Source organism: Alligator mississippiensis, chromosome 4 (assembly GCF_030867095.1).
Source record: "Alligator mississippiensis isolate rAllMis1 chromosome 4, rAllMis1, whole genome shotgun sequence".
NCBI lineage: Eukaryota > Metazoa > Chordata > Crocodylia > Alligatoridae > Alligator > Alligator mississippiensis.
Window position 1 is genome coordinate 86,334,613 of NC_081827.1, and position 26,470 is coordinate 86,361,082.

Below are 26,470 nucleotides of genomic sequence, written 5' to 3' on the forward strand. Positions count from 1 at the left end.
TAAATGTCTGAGATCTTGTATGACTGCTGAAGTGCTGGTCACCTCTCTAGGTGCAAAACATTACTTTTAACACTTTCCTCTGTCCATACGGAACAGAGCTTGTGATTTAGACGATACAGTCCCTTTTCCTTGGTGTGGGAGAAAGACATTAAAAGTATTTCAACCACCCTCACCTCAGCAGAGACCATGTAATAAACATCCTGAATCCCCACATCTCCAAGCTGACCTTCCCCTGCCACATTCACTCTTGGTCCCATGGTCCCAGCGGAGAACTGGTTGCTTGGCAGCTTGAGCGACTACTCATATAAATCATTGCTGTAAAAGTATGGAACGTGTATAGAAAGCATCAGGAAAATGCAGGTGGTTAAGATTTTTTTATATAAGGCTTTCCATGAAAATTGATTAAGTTAAACTAACGCACTTGGCCTGTGTCTCAACGATGACCAAAGTTGTTCCTGTACACTAGTGTAATCACACTGTGAATGTTTAGCTTGAGTAATCTTCATCAACTACAGGGGTGGTTTTATTTTATTTCTGAAAGGATAACTGGTTTTTATCTTCTTACCTCACCTTTAATCCTGAAACAAGAAATGCTTCTTCATTTTTATAAATATTGTGTTGTAACTTTACCTGTACTTGAAACATTAAGTCTCGGACCTGAACTGGAAAGTTTTAACAACTAACACCTATTCTTTGCATAACAATAGAGTTGGATTTAGGTGGTGATTAGACACCTGATACTTGGAGGTATTAAACTGAAGACTGTGAGCTACATGAGATGCTTATTACTACATATCACTGTCTACGTGTGTGCAGCAATTAGGGTGCAGTAGAGTAATTTACTGTGCTACCTGATAGTCCCATCAGGTATCTGATGAGCGGTAAATTACTGTGCTTAAGTGCATATGTAGATGGTGATGTTGGGATTACTTTATTCCAGCTCAAACTGAGCTAGAGTATATTCAGTCACATTTAATTATATACTGAATACTGAGGCAGCTTAGAATCTCACATGAGATTCCCGGTACTTCAGAATTGGTTCCTACCTCACTGAATTGGTTTCACCCAAGAGAATTTGGCCTCACAATGGCCTGTATATTGCCCCAATTTTTAAACTAGATTTAAATGAGTCCTATGTATTGTCTTTTAAATGTATTTAAAACAAAGTAACTTTCTGCTGGAAATATGAAGTACCAGTAGTTGGAAAACTTCTAAGAAAGGGTTGCAGTATAGTGAAAAAGAGTAACTCCTTCAAAAGGCAGCAAATGAGTGCTTGTCAGGTTGGGGTAAGAGTGATGATGAACCTTGTTACTATATGTAACAACACACACACTGTTCCCATCTGTGGGGCTGAGAGTGAAGTAGCTTTAACAGGAATGGACTTAGAGATAAATCAAAAGAAGACCAAAGGAACACAGGAAATGGGGACAGATGTTCTCTGGATGGAGAAAGTCTAGAGGAGAGAGACATTCCCAGACTTATTGACCTAGTGGTAGCACTGTGCAAAAGTGCTTGCATATGCTGTCTGCAGAATGTGACTTCTTCATCTCATGGACACTGGTAAAACATCCCTTTTTGTCAGTGCAGAATTTGAGTCTCCAAGGCGGGGTTCAGACACAGGAATGCCTTTGTGCACATCTTAATGCAAGTAAGACAGAGGCAAGGTACTGCACAGAAAGTTCTAGGAAAGTAATCATTGAGCTTCATAGAGAGAAATTATTGACAATGTCCAATAAGAGGCAGATTTCAGGTCATCATCTGCTACCTCCAGATGTGTGTGTATTTAAAATACTTTGTTCATCTGTTTTTATTGGTTTTGGTTGATGTTAAATCTTATCTTCTTATGAGAAGGTGGTGTCTGTTGTTTAGAGGATAATATAACAATATTCCATAGAGCCAGTGAGAACTGCCTCCAGGCTGTTAAATTCTTGTAATCTTATCTATCCCATATGACCCTTCTGCAGAGAGGTCAGGACATAAATAATGGTCTCCTGGCGGTGTTTTTATCTTTCACTGTATTATTATTACAAGACAAGATCTGGATTTTTAGGCATATCATTGGAATCCTGAGATGTTTTAAAATAGATGATCTCAATCTAAAACATGACTTTCCATTTCAGAATCTCAAAGTAATTCAACAATATTTCATTTATTAAATTACACAAAGTGCTTCTGAAATAAATGAACATTGTCCTGTTTTACACTTGAAAGTGAAAGCAGGTCAAATCCTGGCCTGAGTAAAGTCAATGGCAAAATTCCCACTGACTTCAATGAGACTAGAATTTCAACATACATGAATCATCTGAGGTCATATAAAATATCTATGGAGAACAAGGCAGCCCCAAGCAAAGATAACTTGAGCTAGATCTACACACAAGAAGTCTGACACCGGATTCACTATAGCCATATTGGCTGAGTACAGATGGTTAAAAAGCCCAAAGCTGAATCAATTCAATCTTCACAGGTCTAAGCTGTGTAGATAGACTCAATAAGCAAGTGAACAGACATTCACTATTGATTCTAGAAATGCAGTCACACATCTGCAGTGGCCTGCTGCTGTGAGTTAAATTTGAATCTGGAGGGGATCTGGGACAGAAGTTCAATAAACTGCTTTACCCATAATCAGTTAACTCTGATATGACATCCATCCTGGTTCATCTTAAACTGGTTTCAGCCATTTTGAAAGTGGTTTATGTGTACTGAACTTCTGTTGTGTAACAGATTTGAACTGGTTTCTAATCACATACCAGTACTTGTGTAAGTTCTCTCCCTAGCCATTAGCATAGTACAATACCCAAATGAGTAAATGATGCTTCTTAGCAGATTAATTCTTCTGGGTGCACTGCACTAACACAACAACATTGCTTCTGGCTCCAGAATTAGCATGAACAGATGTTTAGATTAGGGCAGTAGGACACAGCCTTTTTGGCAGACTTGTGATAAATTAGCAATATGTCCTCCCTGAGTGCCACTTCAGTCCTCTTCCCAGATCTGATTTGCTGCTCTGCTTTCTGCTCCATACCCTATCCGCTGGTATACTGCCTGTCTCATCCCCAATCTGTTGCATGCCATACATCATGGCTGCCCACTTGCCATTTGTGGCATGCATGCTGCAGGTTGGCCATCCCTGGTTTAGGATATCTCTGTATGATGTTTTTTGTTCTGTATAGACATATCTATAGTCTTTGGTAAAGCAAGGAAATGAATGTGGTGTACCACCCCTGTGCCCTAAATGCAAGACCACCATTCTTCCTATAGTTGCCCTGAGTAATCTTGCAGATACCTGTATTTGTATTTTTAAATTAAGTTAATACCTGTGAATCATGGAATCATAGAAAATTAGGGTTAGAAGGGATATCAGGAGGTAATCTATTCTAACCCCCTGCTCAAAGACGGACCCCCCTCAATTATCTCATCCCAGCCAAGGCTTTGTCTAGCTAGGTCTTAAAAAAACCTCCAAGGGTGGAGATTCCACAATTTCTCTGGTTATGGAACGATACTCTATATACCCGCTGCTTTTCTATTTCTTTCAAATAGAACTGGTATGGGCAGTAGCAGTGCAAATTCCCCGATGCTTTCCATGCCAGTATGCTAAAATACTAACTAGTATTGACAACGCATGACTACTCAGTGGGCATGTTTACACAAGATGTTTAGTGCCCATTGGACTAATTCTACGGCACATTAGCGCAGCTAGCAAAAAGTGTTCAACTGAACTAATGTGCAGTAGACTTAATCCAATACGTGTTAAACATCACCTGAAAAGCGTTCACCTGCGCTTATGTGCAGTCAAGTCAATTATGGTGCATTCAATTAATACCTGTTATTACAGGTACTAAACATAGTGCACTGTAATTACGGCACATCAATAAATGTGTAGACATGCCCAGTCAGCAGTACTTCTGCTAAGACGGTCAAAAAAAATGCCAGTTTTAATAGTAGTTTTTTTATTGACACTTTTCCTTTAGTAACTGATATATTTTAGGTGCCTGTCAAAAAACTGGATGTGAATTAGTGACTGAGAAGTAAAAGTCTGTTTCTTATATCATCCATCTAATATATGCAAGCCTCCATCTTCTACATGTTTGATGGATCACACAAGATACTAACAAAAGAAAGACATTTCATAGAATCCATATTATGCAAAATAGTCCTTTATCTTCCAGATATTTTTGTATTTTTGGCAACATTTTTCCATATTAGAAATGCTGTTATTTCAGGCAACTATGTTTCTGCATGATGTAGTATTTGTTATCTTGTTGTACTCTAGATTTTCTCTGTTTTTCTAAGACAGTAAATTTTACAAACAAACAAGCAAAACACAACAACAACAACAAAAAACTGCAGAGAAGCAAAGCTAGCTAGCTAGATTGAAGAATTTAACTCACTTTTCCTTCAATTCCTTTCCCCCCACCACCATTTTTTTCTTTGCTGAAATATTGTGATGTTTTTAAAACCACTATCAATTTTCTAAGACAGGCAGTAATTACCATAACTTTTTGTTTAAAGAGCTATATATATCCTTTCTTTTTGTATGACATCTATAGAAACCAGATATGAAAATATACATGAAGAAATGCATTTGTTCTTGTGCTCATATAGAGAAAGAAAACTTTAAGGCTGCATACTTACATGGATGCAAGTCAAGAAAGAACAAATGTAGTAAGTGGAAGCGGAAGGTTTTATACACCTGCACTGTAATAAAATGTTTCTAAAGAATTACAATATAACTTAATTAAATCTTTTCTAGAGGCTCAAATATGTCTATAGATTCTCCGTAGATTCCCTTTCTTATGTGTATACATGGTATAACCTACGTTTTCAAAGGTGTCTGCTTATCTTGGTTGCCCGGCCTGATACTCTTTGAAAGCAGGTTGTTTTCAAAAAAGTTCTGAGCACCAGCTTCTGAAAATGGGGTCCCAGAAAGGAACCTGAAATTCTTATTCAGTTTACAGAAAATAGGTATTAAGTTACCAGTAAATCAGGAATGCTGAGCTCTCTTGGTCCCATGGACTTCTGGTTGAATAACTGATATTCAGTACCTCCTTACAATTTATATTCCATCTACATTTACATGATAACTTTCAATCTTTTCAGGTATAAATTTTACTAAAATAGGGCCTGATCCAGCTGAAGTTAATGGTAATTTTTCTATTGAAATGAGTTAGCTTGGTTCAGGCTATAGTGCAGCCATGTTCCATGTTTTTTTCTTTTGTAACAGCAGTACAGTTTGTTTGATTTTTTTCCTTGGATGCTAGTCTCAAAATGAGGTGTTAACTGTGAAACCAGTCTTTCTATGTGCATATACCTCATTATTGTATGTAGAAGAAAATTGAAAGGTTATTTCTCAAAATTCAATCTAATTAATTTCATTATATCACTTTTTCCCTTTGAAATCTATTTTTATTAAGTTTGTTAACTGGTTATGATTAAGTATAATAGTGAGGATAAATTTATTTAGTTAGAATTGAATGACTGAATAAATTGAAGTATGTACATTTTGGGAGTTGATGGATGGGAAAAATGAAGGTTCTGATGGCAAGCTCGTGCTGGTACTAGGAGTGGTGAAAAAAATAGCCACAAAAGATGGGAGGAGGAGAAAGAAGAAATAATATATATAGTGCGGGTGTTAGGAGAGGGTGAATCAAGGAAAATAGAGCTGAATTACAGGGCCCTGGATTTCTTCAGCCTCTGCAAGAGAAGGCTGAGTGGTGATCTTGTGGCTGCCTATAAATTCATCAGGGGGGGACAGCAAGGAATAGGAGATGTGTTGTTTAACAGGGCACCCCTTGGAGTAAGTAGGAACAATGGCCACAAACTGACAGAGCAGATTTAGGTTAGACATCAGGAAGAACTTCTTTATGGTAAGGGTTGCCAACATCTGCAATGGGCTTCTCCCCCATGTTGGGGGTCTTTAAGAGGAGGCTAGACATGCACCTGGCTGGGGTCATCTGACCCCAGCACTCTTTTCTGCCCAGGACAGGGGGTCAGACTCAATGATCTCCTAAAGTCCCTTCCAACCCTAACATCTATGAATTTTATTAAATTAAACTGGGTAGTTCCTTACAAAGTGAACCAAACAATCTGAGCCAAATGTGGCAAAAAACAGGAGGTTAGGGCTGAAAGGTCTTTTATTTCAGAAGTGGCTGAATTCAATTAGCTGTTGAAGTATAAGAATGCTTTATAGTTTGTCTATAAAATGCTTTGGAAATCTTTTAAGATCAAAGACGATATATTGTATTATTTTGAGTCCATGCAGGAATCTGAAGTTCCCACTATTTTCATACTATTTTCACTTTGGAAGCTTTACTATAAAGCACAAATGGAATTTTTAAAATGTAAAGGATCCTCGTAGCAGAGATTTGCCCTTTTAGAAGGACCGTATTCCCTACAGCACTTCTGCAACTTCCAAAGGTTTCTTGTCACAAGAAAACGCCTATGTATGGAATCTTTTCCCCAACCCCTTTCAGTAAGTGGCTTCAGTCTAGCATTTTCTTGATCTTTGCATTTCATGGCTTTTTCCTTTTATTATCTTAATTAAATAATAATAAATAAAAAGAATAGATCAGTAACCCAGGAAACAGCAGGGATTTTCATGATAATGTAATGTCTATTTAGACTGTGCATTCTGCAGAGTAGCTACACTATCATTTGTTTGTACAGAGTTGTATAAATAAAAAGTTGTAACCTGATCTTTCAGAAATGTAATGTCTGTGGCTGCTGCCTGTGAAAATTTTGGCCAACTCATGGTTCTTCAATGAATCTTGTTTGAGAAGGAGGAATAGTTCATTGATCATCCTTGCTCACCAAAGAGGATCATTGCATACCAAATGGGTATCCTGAACCTTGCTTTTCCAAAGACAAGACTGTCTAGATTGTATTTTTATTCTTCCAGTATCAATCCTGAGTAAATCCAGTGGGTCTGCTGGCATAGTTGAGGTTTTGCTTACCAGTTATATTGTACCAGAGTACAGAAGAAGTCACTGACTGAAAAAAATTCCAGACTTACACTAAAGAAATGTAAATGAAATTAAAGCAGGACTCTCTTCCCAGGTAGATCACGGATTTAATTTGCAGTTGCTGGTGTTCTAATATCTGGTTCTGACATTTAGTTTTGATTTGCTCTGAGGTCTATGTGGTAGGCAAACTAAGTCATCCTGAAGCAGCATATCTTTTGCTCTGAACCAATACTGGAAATCTAGCAGTAGAAATGCTACTTTATGACATAATTTTGGAATAATAACAAAAAATGGATCTGTCCCATTTTAAACCACTGAGAAGACACAAATGGGCTGTAATCTAGCCACACCTGGTGAGCAAAGATTTCTCCTCTTCTCTTGCTGATGCAAGCCATAGTTGGAAGCCAGGTAGAGACATTCAAAAAGCCTGAGGAGGAATGGATCCAAGTTACAAGGCTTTCTGTAAGCAGCGTAGTTTAGATGAGTAGCTAACAGGACACACATTTGCCCTTTGGTGGTGAGGAGGGGAGGAATTGTAGACTGGTTTCCGCTGTTTTTAAGCCAATCTATGCGCTGAGCTTCTGTTTTGTTACAGGTATAGACCAGTTTCCAATTATTTATAATGGTAAAAGTGTAGTGTCTATACCTGGACAGAAGGCACCATTTTTATTGCCCAGAAACATGTAAAAGCCCTTTATATGCCACTCCTCACATTTAATGTGTAGTGGCAATGTTGAGGATGCATATAATTATGGTTGAGTTCTCATCTGAACCTAAAATAACTATTGGTATAGGGTTCATAAAGGACCCTTTTTAGTTGGTAACAAGTTACCAGGAGTTGGAACAGCTTTTTTCTCTGAGGACAGGAAAAAGCAGGAGCATTATATCTAATGACAATAATTGCGTTCTTCATAGATTTTCTATAGGAATGCTAAGATATGAACAATGTAAAAATAGGCAACAAGAAATAGCGGTAGAAGGGAGAGGGTTCCCTTTTTTTTCCTAGTTTTACACAGATTTTAAGATGCTTTTTGAAGTTCTCTAGGCTTATGAACTGAACTCTTCATCTACTGTTAATAGTATTTTACACATTTTAGGAATACGGTGTTCTTCCCTTGATTTTGTTAATTAAAATATTCCTAGGAATACAAACTGAGAATTTGAAAGGTGGCATGGACACAACTGACAGGTAATTAATTATATTGATGGCTACAAAAAAAATAGGAAACCAGTACTGGTATTAAAAAGCTATGACTTTGACTAGTTTCTCAGGAGCTGCAGATTTTTTTAAATATACAATATTTATTTCAAGTCAAGCATTCAGTTTTGATCAAAATAAAATATAATTTTACTATGTAGTACAGACCACAGCTATATTTACTCTGACAAGAAGTACAAGTACCCATAACAAGAAGTACAATCTTATTGTTTGGAGAAAGAGTATAAAAAAACCTGTTCAAGTCTCAGGATACATGTTACTTTACATCTCTACTTTTCAGTAAAGTTGTCCTTAATAGGTCTACACCTTTAGAAGTGGGTGGTCAAGTAATACAAAATTCAACTGAAAGTCAGGAAACCTGAATTGCAATAAAAGCACTGCCACAGGTAGAAACTCCCACTTCCCATTAGTCAATTAGTAATATGTCGCATTTTAAAAGAATATATAAATAGCAGAGTTTTCTTGGTTTATACTCTAGGAAAAAAGCTGCATATACAAAGTATTCAGTTCTGGCTGCTAGCAAATTAACAGTTTGTTAAAAAAGATAAATAAAAATATTGTTGATACACAGCATGCTTTTCATTATACTAAACATTGGAAACAAAATATTGAAATATTTGCTGGGCCCAAATTTCCATGTCTTGAAAAAGGAATCAGAAATCTAATTTAAGTTTTTCATCAACTTTTGATTCTTTAGCTTCTTAGATTAATTTAATAGTCCAACAAAACTAATTAAATAATATTAAGGATATAAGAGTACAAAGAATGACAAGTCCCATTTTGTGAAAAGTTTAAAGTGTGTCTACTAGCATTCAGGTAAGCATATCATATGACCTAGAGAGTGTGCCTTTGTAAAACTTATACATTCTGATTAATTTAATGAAATGGTTTTATCTTCAGTGCTTCAATGAATAGGGTATCACGCATAGGCAGATAACATCCTTGGTAGAAAGGCAACTAGATACGTTAATCTGAAGGCTGGGCAGGGTGGGACCTTATAGATACTAGCTGACCAAGTAGGTTGTCACTTATTAAACATCAAGCCTCATTGATCAGGTTAGTATATAAGGTGTCAGGGAGGATCCAGGATTCAGCAAAGGGGGATGTGGGAGCAGCCACTTGTACTTTAGGGGTGGCTGCACCCCTGGTCCCAGCCTCTTGTTCCCCAACCCACCAGTGTAGGCAGATCTTACTGTAGGAAACTCTGGGGACTTATTAAAGTCCCCAGAGCAGATAAATATCCTCCTCTTCAATTCTATACTGAGAGGCACACCCTCAACATCTGTGCCTTCTTTCTCCAGTTGCTGCTGCTCCTGCCCACTCCAGCCAGGCAGCATGAAGGCTGGGCTCAGCATCATCAGGAATTTGTGGGGTGGGTTCCTCTACACTGCCTGGTCCCCACCAGGAGCTGGTGGGGGAAGCCATTGACACTGTCATAGCCCTAGGAGAGCACAGCCCTTGCATAGGCCAACTGGAATGGGCAGGAGCAGCTCTGGAGTTACCTCTGCTCCTAGAACAGCAGGGAAAGCAGCCACAACAGGAGAGGAATGGAAGAAGAGGACAGGTAGCAGATGTGCCTCTGAGCACAGAGGGGAAGGGGGGAGTCTCTTCTGCTTCGGACACATTTTTTAAACCCCCAGGGTAGGGACCAAAATTACACATGAACTGGTATAAGTGATTGGAAGCTGGTTCAAATCTTTAACACAACAGAAGTTCAGTCCACATAAACTGCTTTCAAAATGGCTGAAACTGGTTTAAGATAAACCTGCATGGATGTAGTATCAGACTTAACTGATTTAGGTTAAATCGGTTTATTGATCTTCTGTCCCAGATCCCTTCCAGATTCAAGTTAACTCGCAGCATCCCAAGATGCTTTTCACCTCTCCCATAAACCCCACCTCACAGGGCAGGTGGATGCCTTGGCCCAAGCTGCTCTAGCACCCCCTAGCTTCTGGCCTGAGTCACTGGAGGCATGTTGCTGCATTTCCAGAATCAAAAAAGAATATTCACTTGCTCATCAGTTCAATCTCTGCAATTTAGAATAACCTGCTAGGATTGAATCAAGTCAGCCTTGGGCTTTTTGACTGTCTGTACTTAGCCCCAGAGGCTCCAGCAGCATGGTCCAGTCCAAAACAAGGGTGCAGCTGCACCACTGCACCCTCTCTGGACCCACCCTTGTAAGGTGCCTTCTGCCCTTCCTTCTGATCAGACAGTAAGTAAATTAAGAAGGAACAGCAACAAGACAAGCCTTGCATATTCCTGTTGTCTGCAGCAAGGCGTGAGTAGAATAGTGAAAATTCTCAAATGAAGAAACAAAGATGCAGAGGTTTTAAAATAGTAGTTTAAGTAAACAAAAAAACTCTTGGAGCATCAAGGGACAAAAGTACCAACTTTTGGAGTCAAAGGGGCCTCTGTTTACTACAGGAAAAGCCAAGGTCAAAGAAAAATGGTGGGGTAAGAGAGGGCATGGGGAAGGGAGCAGGCTTCATGTTCCAGAGGTCTAGATGAAGGTAATTCTGAATGGAATACCTTCTGAAAGGATTACCTTCATAATTCAGTAGCCTTTGCTACTGAAAAAACATTCAAGCGATAAAGAAACTAAAGCAGAGAATTGCAGACAAGAATGTATTGTTTAGATACCTGTTTCTTGTGCTAGCTAAGATAGAGTAGTAAGTTTGAAAATTATTGAAAGGCTTTTGTGTTTTGTGCTTCAAATGGCCCCACAATATGCCAACCTTTAAATGGCCCACCTGGAAGAAGAATTCCTTAAGAACTGCACCACCAAACTCATGCTTCACCTGAGATATATAGATGACATCATCATTATTTGGACCGAAAACCTGCAGTCTCTGATTGATTTCTATCAGAAATTCAACAATTGTCACCCTTCCATCAGACTATCTCTTGAATACTCCAACACAACATTTCCTTTTTAGACAACATGATCAATATCCAAAAATGTAAAATACAAGCCACCATGTACAAGAAACCCATGGACCAACATACATATGTCTACAGAGAACCAGCAATCATCCTAGACACATAAAAAAACCTGTAATTTACAGCCAAGTTCTCTGATACCACTGAATTTGCACTGAGGAGAATACCCACAATCATCACCTTGCAAATCTTGAAAGGGCTTTCATCAAACAAGGGCACTCCTCCAGAGAGATAAATCACACTTTTGAAAGAGCAACCCAGATACCACATGAAGAATTGCAGCAGTACAAAAAAAAAAAAAAAATCCTCATGAATTGCACAGCATTAGTTATGACATACCATCCTTCCCTGGAACCTAGTCAGAAAATCCTTACACAATTACAACCCATACTAGAAGGCAACCCAGTTCTTAAAGAAATCTTTCCAGAACTACCCATCCTAGCCTTTAGACAAGCACTGAGCCTCACTAACCTCATCATCAGAAGCAAACTTCCTACGACCCAAACCACTCTCAATGGACCCAGACCATGCCGGGGCAAGAAATGTAAAACCTGCCAAAACATCTCCACCACTCCCACAGTAACTTTGTCCCCAAAACAGAACCATCACCATCTCTGGATCTTACGCCTGAACCTCCAGAAATTTAATATATCTCATCCAGTGCACCAAATGCCCTGATGGGAAATATGTAGGAGAAACCAAACAACAACTGCACGCTAGAATGAATGCATACCAAAAATCCATCAAAGACAAAAACATACAATTACCTGTGGGGGCTTCTCACAAGACAATCACTCCCTCTCTGATCTCTCAGTTCTAATTCTCAAAGAGAATTGACAAAACACTTTTCATAGATGAGCCTACCAGTTTCACTTCAGAAATCTACTGGATACAAAAAATCATGGACTTTAATATAGATATTGGATTTATGACACATGACAACCTGCCTGACATCTGACACTCCAAGTAACCTGCCTCAAGCTGGCTGCTTGCATTCCTTCACACACTTCCCTCCCCTCCCCATCACTCCTCCTATCTCTACCCATTCCATTGTCTTCCAAACTTCCACGCATTTGCCTTTTCACACACTTCATGTTTACTTTAGCTTCTTTCCTACCTTGGAGAACACATAAGAGCAGCAGAATCTCCCAGTGCCTGAAGAAAGGTGTTTGTGCCCGAAAGCTTGCAAAGAACCTTATTCCAACTATTTCATTGGTCTAATAAAAGATTTCACATTTACCTGAAGAATCTTGCCTTCCTTGTGCTTCAAATATCACACGTCCCTGAAGAACGGAATTGCAACAGAGTGCTCAAGTGTATAGACAATTAGACAGTAGGGACTCAGCTCTCAAAAGGTGATGCTAGACACATTGTCTACACCCCAAGATTGTGTCTAGAAACTCAAAGGTAATGGCTACCTTCTGTCCTGCCAAAGGAATTTTAATATGCATAGGCCTATCATTTGGGACCCAAATATAGTAACTTGAAGGGTATCAACAAAGGAAAGCTTGATTAATTCTCTGATACCACTTCTTCTAACTAGTGAGAAGGGCATTTCTTTGCGAGAGAAGAGCAGAGTTTTGGCCTCTGTTCCCAACATTGTTTATGTACGTTATCCAAAATTTTGCATCAAATATGCTTTGAATAAAATGCATAAAAATAATCATCTGAAACTCAAAGCCTTAACTCTCCAAGGGAAGTTCCCTCCTCACTAGACCAGAGTCACACTCCCCTTAAACAGCTCTCCTTCTAAGCCCATACCCAGTAGCCCAACTTCATCCAAAAGAGCCCTGTCTGTCCCATAGCCAGGTGTTTAAGACCCTTTCCTGAGAGGTGTATATAGGCTCAAACCTTTCCTGACAGGTGGATGTAGGTTCAAACCTCCTTAGGCTGAGTTGCATCTAGGACATAGCTGTACCAGATCCTGGGTAAATATCCCAACTTTTGGCTTATTGATTAAAAGAAGAGAAGGCTTTCATTTGCCAGGCCAGAGTTGCTCCTCCACAGTTCAGTGTGCTGCAGAGGAGCTCACTAGGGCACAAAGGTGCTGCCTGCCTGCTAGCTGTGCTGTGACCGGGTGCTCAGGACACAAGGGTGCTGCCTGCCTGCTAGTCGCATTGCCTGTCTGTTAACCGCACTGTGACCAGGGCCTCAGTTAGCCCCAGTCACTACCCGTGCATTGTGACACACTAAATAGCTCTGCCGTAGGATAGTACTCATGTTGGGCAGTACTATCATATGGCAGAGTTAATTAGTTTACTCTGGCCTAATAACACCTCACACGTAAATGGTGATTGTTTACTGCAGAACTAATTCGTCAACTCAGCAGTAAAGTGCACATGTAGATGGCCCCAGTAAAAACTAAATTCAAATTACTTTCAATACAGACTTGCTCCAAGACAAGTTGTCATTTGACTCGTATTCCATGACTACTGTTTAATATCCAGGAATCTTCTGTTCAGTCTCTGCCTTATCAAATAAGTTTGGTAAATAGTGCACTAACCGCAGGGGTGGCTTACTGTTCATGCCTGTAAACCCTGAATTGCAATCAGACGGTCAATTAATTTTGTTCAGGCTTTTGAATAACAATGTTATGCTCATACCAGTTAGATTTAAATTTAAACTAATGCCTGCAAGATAAATGAATATATGGTTCATTATCAGGCATCTGCTTCCTTTTTTTGACTATTTTGTTGTTCCTTGGTCCCCAGCTCTGTTCTTCCTCTTAATATAGCCCTGGCCTACTTCCTTACCTAGTCTCATTAACTTATTATTGGTTACTTAATATAGCCCTGGCCTACTTCCTTACCTAGTCTCATTAACTTATTATTGGTTACTAAGCTCCTGTCACCTAGGATAGTTTTCTCATATTTCTCCTCCTCTAATTCCCCACCTCATTGCATATCTCAACTAATATATATATATATTTTTTTTTTCCTTTATTTCCATACCTTTTAATTTTGCCTGTCTTCTATAGTTTGGTTTAATTTAGAGAAGAGGGGTTAAATGTACTCAATAGTCATGGGCTATATTTTCTTTAACTTTGCTAGCTGAAGCAAGCAAAAATCTGTCTCTAGTTCTTGAAGGTTTTCCTCAGAACATCCCAACTAAGTTTTCACTTCAAAGAGACCTTTTGTGGGAAAGTTTTCTGAGCCACTTATTTACCTCGGTGAGTAGTGTACTGAGATCAGTAGTTCCTTTGACTATCTGGCCTTTTGATATACTCCCACTGGGGAAGGAATAGTGTCTTTGTATACAGTGTCTAGTGTATGGTAGCTAGTATAATGAAGTCCCAGTCTTGATTGGAACATTTGGACTCTACCATGATATAAATATTCATTAAAGATAATTATAAAAGCTCCTCTAAGGAAAAGCTCTGATGCTGCAATTCGTATTTGTACTACTGTGATTATCTAAGTCAGGGGAAAAATAGCGAAAAAAAAAAATTGACCGCTGCCTTTCAGCCACACTCCCTCCTAGTCTTTTTCTCCTTCAGGACCTCTGTATTTCTTCCTTGTTCTTTGGTTTATTTTCTTTCACATTCTTTTTCCTGTTGTCTGTGGTTGGCACTGATCTGTTTACAAATGCCACATAATTTTTTTTACTCAAGATACACTTTTCTTTATTTAAGATTCTTTTAACAATAAACTCCCTTTGGTTGCAAACCCTTAGTAGGGCCTCCTTATTTCAATCACCTTTGAGCTTGGAGGCTAGTTTTGATTTTCATAGCCAAAATTTGACCTTACCTAATGCATGCAGCTGCATGGAGCTAATTTGCAATTCAGTACCTTTCTGCTGGAATAGCACAAAGTTCAGCTACCCTCTCCTTCCAATATTTTTCAATATATAATGTGTTTCACATAAACCAGTGATATGGGATGAATGCACTTCAAGAAATGGACTCTGCCTGCTGATGCCACATACAGTCAAAGGGGCCATCGAACACTTATTCAGAGTATCCTGGTTATATCCCAGTGTATCTTTGCAGTATTCTACCTCTGTGAACCTTAAAGTTGCATTAACACAATCATGTTAGCTTCTACTAGCTTCCATCAGGGACATCTTCATAAGTTGGTTAACAAACCAGTAGGTCAGAAAAAATAGTCCATGAAGACACTGTTAATTGCATAAAAACACCACAATAGTTTCATTTGTACCAGAAAAGAAAGATTCCACATGGAAAAAATTATCTCTAGAACATAAGACACGGACCCCCAAGTTAAAAATTTAAGTTTAAATTCCTTAAGCTTAGAAGAATACTGTTTTGTAATTGGAAGGGAAAAAATGGCAATATTCTTTAAGGTGTTCTTTGTCACCATTAGGCAGCTTTCACACTTCAGACTAAGCAAGCTGGCGAAAAGCACCATTTTTCAAGGGGCCCATGACTTCTCCCCCAACTTTTTTTACCACTTTTCTCTCGCACCTCTCAAATTATTTCTTTTTCATGAACCTTTCATGAACAGATTCCTCTTGCTGAGCTGACTCATACCATAATCAACTATACCACAAAACCCCAAAGACAGAAAAATAAGGTAGTCCCTTAGCTTCTCCAATACTCAGTTCTTGGAGCAGGCTCATGCTTCTGAGTTTATGCTGTTGCAAAAACTTCTGTCCATGCGCTTTCCACTGGGAAGCCTAGACAAAGCTTGCAGCTCTTAATCTGTGCTCAGACTCATTTAATTTGGTTATAGATTGTTAGTATGTCTTGAAAAATAACAACGTTTGAGAGGGTACTCATCTAATAGACAACATAGACTCCACATTAAATGTGTTTACATAAAAGAGCCATATCAGCTATTCTTTTTCTGCCACTTTTTTTTTTTCTCTTCTTTTTTTAATGGAACTGATGTTTCTCTCATGCACTCTAAATACCTTTCCTTTTCTAGTCTGCAAAGGTCTAATGTAAGTCTGTTCTTATGCATATAAATAACAATTATAGGACTATTGGATACAATTAAAAAAACCCACCTAATTTGACTGTGCCCTCTAGGATCCAGTTTATCAAAGGGTTTCTTACTCTAATGAAAACTATTTATATTGCTCAGAACATCATATACAATTGGATCCTATTTCGTATCAGATAGCCAAAAAGAGCGATAGAAGGAGAAAATGCATTTTGTTTATAGAGATTAAGAATTAAGTAATGGTCTTGCAGTTTAAACTCGGCATGCCTGCATGGGATGTTTAATGCAGTCACCTAATTAGCTCTGCAGTAAAAGTCTTGGCATCTACATATGTGGCCTTATTAGACCTCAGGAAACTAATAAACGCCACAGTGGGTTGGTAATTGTAAATCGTGACCTGCTGACCCATGTGCAGCAATGCATGTGTAGATGCTGCAGCAGTACATATGTAGACCAGTGCCCAGCTGGCTGGGGCACAAGGGTACTTCAGTGTGGGGGCTGCTTGCCAGCTAGCCCCACAATGGAGCACTCTCATATCCCTGCCAGCCCCTCCACAGCACGTTGAGCTGGGCAGGAGTAGCCCCAGGCTGGCAGACATCTCCCTAGGGCCCTCTGCTAGCTGGGGCTGCTCCAACATGCTGCAGTCCCAGGCACACATTCAAACATCACACCCAGGAGCAAAAAACTCTGCCATACCAGAATTTATTGCTCTGCATTAATTGTATGTGTAGATGCACCCACTGAAGTGAAGAAACGTAGACACCTGCATAAAAGTGGTTTGATTTATTAAAGGTACAAAACACAAACACCTTTCACTGATGAGGGCTTCTCAAGATGATGCAGGTTAGAAGGAAGCAAAAGAAATTTCTGGGTAGATTTCTGGAAAAAATTCTCACATGGAGATCTGTTAATCTACAAAACCTCCCTTTCAGCTGCTATGGTTGATGACTAGTAACTTGGGGCATTTTTACAAGTACTCTGTGGGGGGGACGGGGAGGAGGTGCTTTAATTAGAGCAGCTCTGAGGACTGCTCAGATGAAAGCACCAGTGTCTCATGTATCAGCATCCTCATGCTTCAAAATGGCAGTGGGAGCGCTTTAAGCAAAGCTCATCGAATAAGCTTTAGTTAAAGAGCCCCCCCCACCAAAGCGCCCCCCACACAAGATACAGAAGCTGGCTGGTGCATGCTAATTAGCTGGAGCATGCTAACTCCCTGGTCCAAGAGGCTGAAGCTAATTAGCATGCTCCAGGAGACTTGATTAATCAAGCCTGCTCTGACGCACTTTAATTACGCACATCAGAGCAGCCTCTTGACATGTCTACAGGCACCCTTGAGGACTTTAAAATAAGACTGAATGATCTCAGTAAGAGGAGACAGTATACCCTGGGGGTGAGACTGACAGGAGGAATTAATAGAGTTATCATTCACCCCTCCCCTTTTTTATTTTCTTATGGAAGTATGTGAGGAGACTGAGCTGAAGGGGCTATTCTCTCCAGTTACTGGGAACAAAGACTGCACAGGGAACCCTGTATTTCCTTCCAGATTTTTGGAAGGAACTCATCAGATTTGTGTCTTTCATTGTGAAAGTTTGATTTAAAAGGCCCACCCCCAGTTAGGTGGGAGCCTACTTGGGTGTATCCCAGAGAGAACAAAGTGCATGAGGTTTACCTTTACTAATCACCGTGTACATAAGACAGATACAGTTTAACTGGAGCATCATGAAGGCAAGACGAGATGCTGAAAACTGTCCATCTCAGATTTGATGAACCAACCCAATAGTCTTGGTGTAGGTTCCATGTTCAGGCTAAGCAAGACATACCTCATAATTTATATTACTCAGCATAAAATAAAGACAGCAGGCATGCTTTCATCTGGAATGAGACACCCGAGGCATGAATCTGTAAACAGGAACTGTACATGGAGGAGGTGTACAGAAGCAAAAAGCAACCAATCTAGCTTTTTACATTCTGATCTTTCCACCATTGTACTGCCTCTATGGAAAGAAAGCTGGTAATTTGTAGCTTAATCATACATTTCACCTAGGCATGTCAGCTCCTTGTGGACTTTATATTTTTGAAAGTTTGCAAACCCTGCTCAAGCATTTTTATGGTCTGCTGGGTTTCTGGGTTAGCTAGCAGAAATCTCTCACCTTATTTTTAAAGGAACAGCATATTTCCTCTTAATACATTAGCATAGTTATGAAAGTGTTCATGATGTTAGGGCAGATTTGCAGATGGGGTTCAGCACGTACTTCAGTGAAGATGCATTTACTTTCCTTCTCTGAAGATCTGGCTTATGTTTTATTTACAATTGCCCTATTCATTCTTTAGCTCTCTGGTTGCAGGCCAATATTTATGATATTGGTACCAAATGCTAGTTACAGCTTCTGTCACTCTCTAAATCATGTAGCACTGAAGAAATAAATGTTATGAATTGTGAATTTTTAAGTAACAAAGCCCCCAAATCATATTTGAGGTTTGTATTCTGTAAATCTAATATTTATTAATGATCCTTCATTCTAAACATTCTAATGAGTCAATCCTACCTCACTGGGGTTTCATCTAAGCCCTTACACTACAATCAGACTATAACTAGTTTAGTCTTTTTTTTCCATTGTTTGTCTACTTTATGATCTTTCTTCTGTTCTTTTTTTCTCTTATTACACTTACCTTTCCTTCCCACCTTCACCTCTTTTTCACTACTAGAACTGAAATATTTATCATATACCAATGGATAAAATAGATACACAACCACAGCAGTTTTTCTGCCTTGCTTTATGGGAAGCCATGTGTGTTTTGTTTTATCCCAATTTTCTTCTTCTCGGTATCTTACTAAGACACTGATACCACTACGAGAGCCAACAGAATGTACTGCAGCCAAATTATAAGACCTGGGAAAATCATGACAGATATTGACTGCAATCAGAGACAGACCTTGGACCACATATGAAGATGAGGCATAAACATGAATTAAGTATGCTATATTAAGTTCCATAGAAAACCTTTGACTCAATTGTATGCCATGCCAACCAATAAAACCAGACCTATCTTACTTATGAATACTTAAAGGGGAAGAAGAAACCTATATATACTCTGCAATATGGAAAAGTAGAATAAATGAAGTTCAGATTACCTCTGCCTGAGCAGATTGTTCATTTTCAATGTGGTCAAATAGATTATCTGACTCTCCAAGTATTATGCCATATAAATCGGAGTCATAAGTTAGTGTATCAATGGTAGGAGCAGCCACAATGCCCTCAAAGATGAAAAATCCCAGAAAAATATTTGCAAGGGTCTTCATTCTTCCTTCCTTTCTAAAGGAGAAAAAAACCAAAAATGTTTGTATAAATAGGATTGTAAATCACCTGTGAAAATTCATTCAAGCATGAATAGCAAATAAAATAACAAGAAAGAAGCTGAAGGCTGAAGAACTTCTTAATATTCCAGTGGCATTCCTGTAAAGTGTATTTATAGGTCAGTGATTAAACTCTAAAACACCATTCAGTTTCTGTTCAGTCAGAATTATTGCTCATATATCCTGCAAACTTCATTAAAGCTATGCTGATTATCTGAAAGAGGAGTGGGTTTTGATTCCCTTTCAACTTCCTCCATTTCAGTTCAACTTCCTCCATAAACAGCTGAGAAGTTAACCAAAAGCCACATACTACTTTGTGAGTGTGTAGTGTGTACACACACACACACACACACACACACACACACACACACACACATGCACATGCGCACAACAGGAAAAATGGTTGGCATCCTAAGATGTTCAGTAACAGAATACCATCCTTTTGTCCATAGCACCAGTCAACCTAACTAAATCCAACAAGAAGTAGAACCATTTTTTCTTGACACTATTCTTGAAGTAGCTTATTCCAAGTACTTCACTGTTTACCAGTATCTTAGACTATGTATGGGGCGTAGTTGGAATGAAGGAAGAAATTTGTGTTCTTACCACAATCCAAAAGTGACAGCATTCTCCTTTCCTTTCCTTTTTTTTCTTCCTTGTCCTCCAGTCACTCTTTCTCTAGCCATCTCTAATGAGAAGTGCTAGTATGGCATATTCACTTGTGCATCCAACTTCACATATTTAAATGTTCCCTGACTTACTAAAATTCTGTAGAAGGCATACTCAGCTAGAATACTAGCATTCATTCTCTCTCACTCTTATGTGCTTGGCTCAGTGTCATCTAAAATATCTGTACATGTAGTCCTACTCGGCATTCTTTTTTCATACATTTTTACCTAAACCTCACCTTGATCCAACAGAAGCCATGACAGTAATAGTGAACAGGTCTAATAAACCATATCTTGATTTGTAACAATAGTACATTGAAGACTGTACATGTTGTATTATTTTCTTTATAAGCTTGTAGTTTTCACAGTGTATGAAATAAAAAAAAAAGCATTACATGGTTTTCTTTCAAAGTTTCATACACTGAGCAACAAACTGAATTTCAGTGACTTGAAAGAAGGTCTTTATGAAGCTGCTTTAGGCATGAGGATATGAAATTCCACTGGGGATGGTGAACAGCACAAGGCACTCTTTTTCCCTCCGCTGCTTTTTTCAAAGTAACTTTTTTAGCAGCTGCTGGGAGAACCTAGTGTCCGATTTGCTTGTTGTTGGGCAAGGCTTGCTTGTATAGCAGCTTCTTGGTGCAGGCTTCCAAGATTATTAAAGATCCTGCTTTTCATATGAGAAGTCTTTCCTAGATCTCTCCAATCTACTGCACTATGTAAAAGTGATAGAGTAACTATATTAGCTTGTTTTTGCACTCTCTCTTGCTTGCTCTCTGTCTGCCTGACTGTCTGTCTCTCTCCTGTTCCCTACATCTGCCAGGGTTGCTATTGGCCTCAATTTGTAATTGGCACATTTCTGGAATTTTTCCCAAATCGTCTAACAATAAGTTATGTTGTATACTAACTCTAAATTTAGAAGAGCTATATCAGACAAACATTTCTTTTTATCCTGTGAAAACTTGTCTGAGCACCTCCTATTTTTAAATATGCTATGTAATTAACCTTTTAAAATTGTTTACACTTAGTTTGCTTAGTACACTTTCAAAATATTTATTTTCCTAAATAGAAAATATTTTAACATACTTTATCTTATGTACAAAGGCAATATTGGCAACTAAATGTAAGTTAAGTAGTAATATTATGATATCTGTGGAAAAAAAATAACCTTCCAACTATGCTTATAGCACTCTATGTCTACTTTGTGTGCCTCTGTACATTTATGATGTAATATATTGGAACACACTGTAATTATATTGGCATCTACTGTAGCTGTAAAAAATGAAATATTTTGGTGAAGGTTATGTACTCCTCTCTCACAGGAAGGAACTAAGAAATATCCATGGAAAATAAAGTAAATAGTATCACTAATCTACATAGTATTTTAAAGTACAGGTTAAACAAATATCATAAAAAAAATCTTTCCAACTTTAAGAACCCAATTTTTCAATCAAAGAAAAGAAGCACTAAAACTTACCTTTGGCTTCTACTTTTTCAAATGGCACAGAGTTGCTCAGAATGCAGAACCAGAGGTATTTGACCCTGACCAATGGCAGTGGGATTTGGGGGCTGTGGGAGGGTGATATCATTCAAGTAGAGACCTCATCCTGAGAAGTTTCTTGGTCTTTAAACACCTTGATAGTAGTTATGCTGAAATAGATCTAAGGAAAGTCCAAGAAAAGAAATACTATAAACAAATGTAATTTTTCAGAAGTTCGAGTTTGTTACAAAAAAAAATAAAATCTGCTATTGGATGTTACTGTGCTTATCAGTATTCCTCATAAATATCAGGAACAAAGAGGAACAGTTTTACTTTTGGGGTCTATCCATTATAAATTCTACAAAATAAGACCATGCAATATATTTACACTATATGTATTACCGCTACTCAAGGATATACTTGAATACACACAAAAATATGGAGTTAGAAACTTGAAATAAGAAGTTTAGATATTTAAAATTGATTTTATTTATAATAAAAATATTCAAATATAGACATAAAGTAAAAGCTATCTAAAGTTAAGATAAACATGACAGTAAAAGGAAGCCTAGTCAAACTGTAACAAGGAACATATGCCATGCATCAAGATCTTCATATTTTTTAATAAATTATATGTGCTCTTTTTAACTTTGTCTGAATCCTGATCAGTTATACCAATTTGCAATAATTCAATGGAAATAAGTTGAGTTACTCTGGATTTATAATGATTAAATGGAAAGCTATCAATAACCTGCCATGATCATGTATTTTGCCTTTGCAATTTAAAACATTTAACTATGTCTTTATCCTAAGCCAGGCTTCTGTAAGCAAGCATTGAATCGAAGAAGGCTATTTCCCTCATATAAGTGCAAATCCTTATCAAACTAGATAACATTGGCCCTGACCAATAGCATTGAGGCCAATGTTGCTTCTTGTAAGTAATATTTCCCTTCTGAGTCATCATACCTGACAGTGCTTATTGAATCTAAGACTACGACAGGTATAGTCTCCTGTGTATTAAGATGTACATCTTAATATTTAATTTTGACATTTCACTGAGCATACAGGGAAAGCTACTCTTTTCAGAAATTTTTCCCCAGTCATTGGAGAGCACATCTTGTTTAAATGATATACATTGCTATCTATATATTGTCACAGAAAATTATCCAGGACAGGACAGGACAGGACAGGACAGGACCAGACAATTTCCCACATCTTATTTCTTCATATCAAAAATAGACTTCTCAATATTTTGTCTGACATGAGATATGTCAATATATCCCTTCTCTGTTTTATCTCTAATATATTTCCTATTCTGTTCTACTTGCTCTGGTAATTACATCTATAATACTGAAAATCTTACATGTCTTTCTCAGTTTCCTTAGCGCCTATCACTTTTCCCTCCAGCCCTTCATTGAAATAATGTCCACAGATACTGTAAGTTAGTAGTCATATTCCATTTTGGAAAAGTAAATTCTATCCATGTATGTTTCAAGTGGATACGTATTTAGGCAACCATGTAGTGAATGTTCTGCTAAGAATGACATATGTGACTGATGACTAGAGATCTACTGAATTCGCAGCAAACATGGGCTGCATGGCAACTCCTTCAAACTTGCAGGTTTCCCCATGCCCCCTGTACCCAGTTAGGGCAGTGAGGAGAGTGGTGTGATCATTGAGATCACCTGTCCCAACCTTAGTTCCCCTTGTCTGCTCCTTACTGGGTACTGGAAGCTTTTCCCTTAATGGAAATCCCTCTTTACTCACTCGCCGTGACTTGATGTGAACAGAACACTAGGGAGGGAGGCTCCAATAATAGATGGTATTTTTTCCTCAGGGAGGCTCTTCTTAAGCATGTTTCATGGAGCTCCTCCACCCCATCCACACACCAACTGGATACTCCAGGTGGTGCGTAATGACACGAGTTGGGGCAACCATTGTCTGTAGACTGGTGGCTCGTATAATGGGGCAAGATTGTCTGTGCAGGGCATCACCGAACATGACTTCTGCTATCCCAAATCACTCATATACTTAATTTAACATTTGTGTATTTCTCTTAATTCAGTTTTTTACACAAAACAGTCCTAGGCTTAGTCCCTCAGTCATGGAACTGACAATGTAATTCCAAAAGAAACACTCAAATGGTGGCAGTTGAGCCTGAGCCTAGAGCTCTACCACTGCCAACTGCAATCCCAGGTAATCATCCTGGTTGGGCAACATCCATCCCTATAACTTCTCTTTGGGATTATTTTCAGTATCCCCACAGTTCACTTTTTAGGTCAATTTGTAGACAATAGAACTCAAAGCTTACTCAGCTCCTTAGCCAGAGCAAGGCTAGGCAGATGCCCATAAAGAGAAACTCAGACAGTGTAGCCCTTCCAGTATGCTTTGGCAGGTGCTAGGCAGGGTGTCACACTCATGCATTCCTTTTGCTCCCTCCATCTGGGTGCAGAACCACAGAGTCGTCCAGGCTTTCTGTGGCTGAGAAATTCGTGGATGAGAACACCTCTGGGTTCTTTGATTTTGAGCTCCTGCATCTTCGCCCTGCATCCTGAGTTATTTGGTTCATCGGAGCTGGGGAGCCCTCTCGGCTGCTTCCACCTGGATCACCTGCCCAGACCCTCTGACATGGGCATGCTTTTATTGTGTCACTTCCTGTGCACCTGCCTACAAACAGGGAGCACATACTTGTAAAATGGAGTGGCAGCAGCTCATGCTGTTCCATTGCCACAGATCCGGTGCCTGCAGGTAAATCATGCCTATCACTAGCTTTTACCAGGCTAGTCTCTCCTATAGGCTGAAGCCACTTGGAGTGGGCTTCACCCATCCCAGGGGGCACTCAACCCCCTTGCTGCATCATGCAGCCACGCTCCCCCACCAATTGTTTCCCCCCGCCGAGGGGCCTCGGTGGCTATGCTGCTTGCTGATAACCAGCTGGTGGGCAAAAAAAGATGCCATATGTAAAACCATGGTTTTCATTTCCCTGCTGGTCAGGAGAGAGAGGCAGGAGGGGTATGTGGGGGAAGCTGCAAGATTAAAGGAGCTGCCACACAGCCCACTTCTGCCATGAATTTGGTAGGTCTCTACAGGTGACATAAATGGCCTACTAGGTGTGCATGTGTCACTCAGGACAATTTTTGTCTATGTGAGGTAGTGATACATTCTGCCAGTTGGAGCTGAGTGGGTCATTGGACCCCAGCCATTATGCTCCAAGATCAACTCCAGGTGACACCGCCATCATCCTCAAGTTGTATAGTTCTGTTCTGGTGATGTGTGATGTGGATGACTGCACAGTCCGGTGGGTGGCGAATTGGCTAGAGGGTCGCACCCAAAGAGTCGTGGTGGATGGGTCAGTCTCGACCTGGAAGGGTGTGGGCAGTGGGGTCCTGCAGGGCTCGGTCCTTGGACCGATACTCTTTAATGTCTTCATCAGTGACTTGGACAAGGGAGTCAAATGTACGCTGTCCAAGTTTGCAGATGACACAAAGCTATGGGGAGAAGTGGACACGCCAGAGGGCAGGGAACAGCTGCAGGCAGACCTGGATAGGTTGGACAAGTGGGCAAAAAACAACAGGATGCAGTTCAACAAGGAGAAATGCAAAGTGCTGCACCTAGGGAGGAAAAATGTCCAGCACACCTACAGCCTAGGGAATGACCTGCTGGGTGGCACAGAGCTGGAAAGGGATCTCGGAGTCCTAGTGGGCTCCAAGATGAACATGAGCCGGCAGTGTGACGAAGCCCTCAGAAAAGCCAATGGCACTTTATCGTGCATCAGCAGATGCATGACGAATAGGTCCAGGGAGGTGATACTACCCCTCTATAGGGCGCTGGTCAGACCGCAGTTGGAGTACTGCGTGCAATTCTGGGCGCCACACTTCAAGAAGGATGCGGATAACCTGGAGAGGGTCCAGAGAAGGGCAACTCGTATGGTCAAGGGCCTGCAGACCAAGCCTTACGAGGAGAGACTAGAGAAACTGGACCTTTTCAGCCTCCGCAAGAGAAGGTTGAGAGGCGACCTTGTGGCTGCCTATAAGTTCATCACGGGGGCAGAGAAGGGAATTGGTGAGTATTTATTCACCAAGGCGCCCCCGGGGGTTACAAGAAACAATGGCCACAAGCTAGCAGAGAGCAGATTTAGATTGGACATTAGGAAGAACTTCTTCACAGTTTGAGTGGCCAAGGTCTGGAACAGGCTCCCAAGGGAGGTGGTGCTCTCCCCTACCCTGGGGGTCTTCAAAGGAGGTTAGATGAGTATCTAGCTGGGGTCATCTAGACCCAGCACTCTTTCCTGCTTATGCAGGGGGTCAGACTCGATGATCTACTGAGGTCCCTTCCGACCCTAACATCTATGAATCTATGGTTCATCTCAAATTCTGTCCTGCTTACAGACTATTTGCACTTGAGAAGTCATCCCCACAGATCACTGAAATGCTTAGTGAGCAGCTGTAGCACAAGATGGCATGCACATAGGAAGACATCTATGTAATCAAAGACCTCAAACAATGTCTACTGAGCTGTAAACAAAGCAATGAACTTGTCTTCACAGGGAGGTTTTATACTGTCAGGTTTCAAGGTGCTCAAGGTAATCCCAGTTTGAGATTTCCTAAAGCTATAGAAAACTGAAACAGAACTTTATAATCAAGCAAAAAAAAAAAGTTAATTCCTTTATACTCCTAGAACCTTGTCAAGAGCCACTTCCATTGATGAAAGGTATCAAAACTAGTCGACTAAGGAATTAATGAGGTGGTTGATAAGCCTTCTAACCATTGAGAGTCCATGGCCATTATGTCAAACCCCTCTAGAGACATGAGTTTCTGTGTTGATTAACTAGAGTTCAACAAGTATGGAACACAAATAGTAATCTATGCTAGTGACCAGCTGCAAAATGCTGCAGTGTTCAGCACACTTGATACCTGGCTTTGGCAGGTACCACTCTCTTGGGATT

The 26,470-nt window shown here is 39.7% G+C and overlaps 1 protein-coding gene across 1 annotated transcript in view; it reads right to left on the reverse strand.

Moving 5' to 3' along the window:
• EPYC (epiphycan) overlaps nucleotides 1-19,352 on the reverse strand; it is a 31,112-nt gene extending 11,760 nt beyond the window's left edge. The window contains exon 1 of the mRNA XM_019480801.2: nucleotides 19,156-19,352. Within this exon, the coding sequence (XP_019336346.2) occupies nucleotides 19,156-19,323 (168 nt within the window). The 5' untranslated portion in view covers nucleotides 19,324-19,352. The remainder of the gene's footprint in view (nucleotides 1-19,155) is intronic.
• Between the last annotated feature and the right edge of the window lie 7,118 nt (nucleotides 19,353-26,470).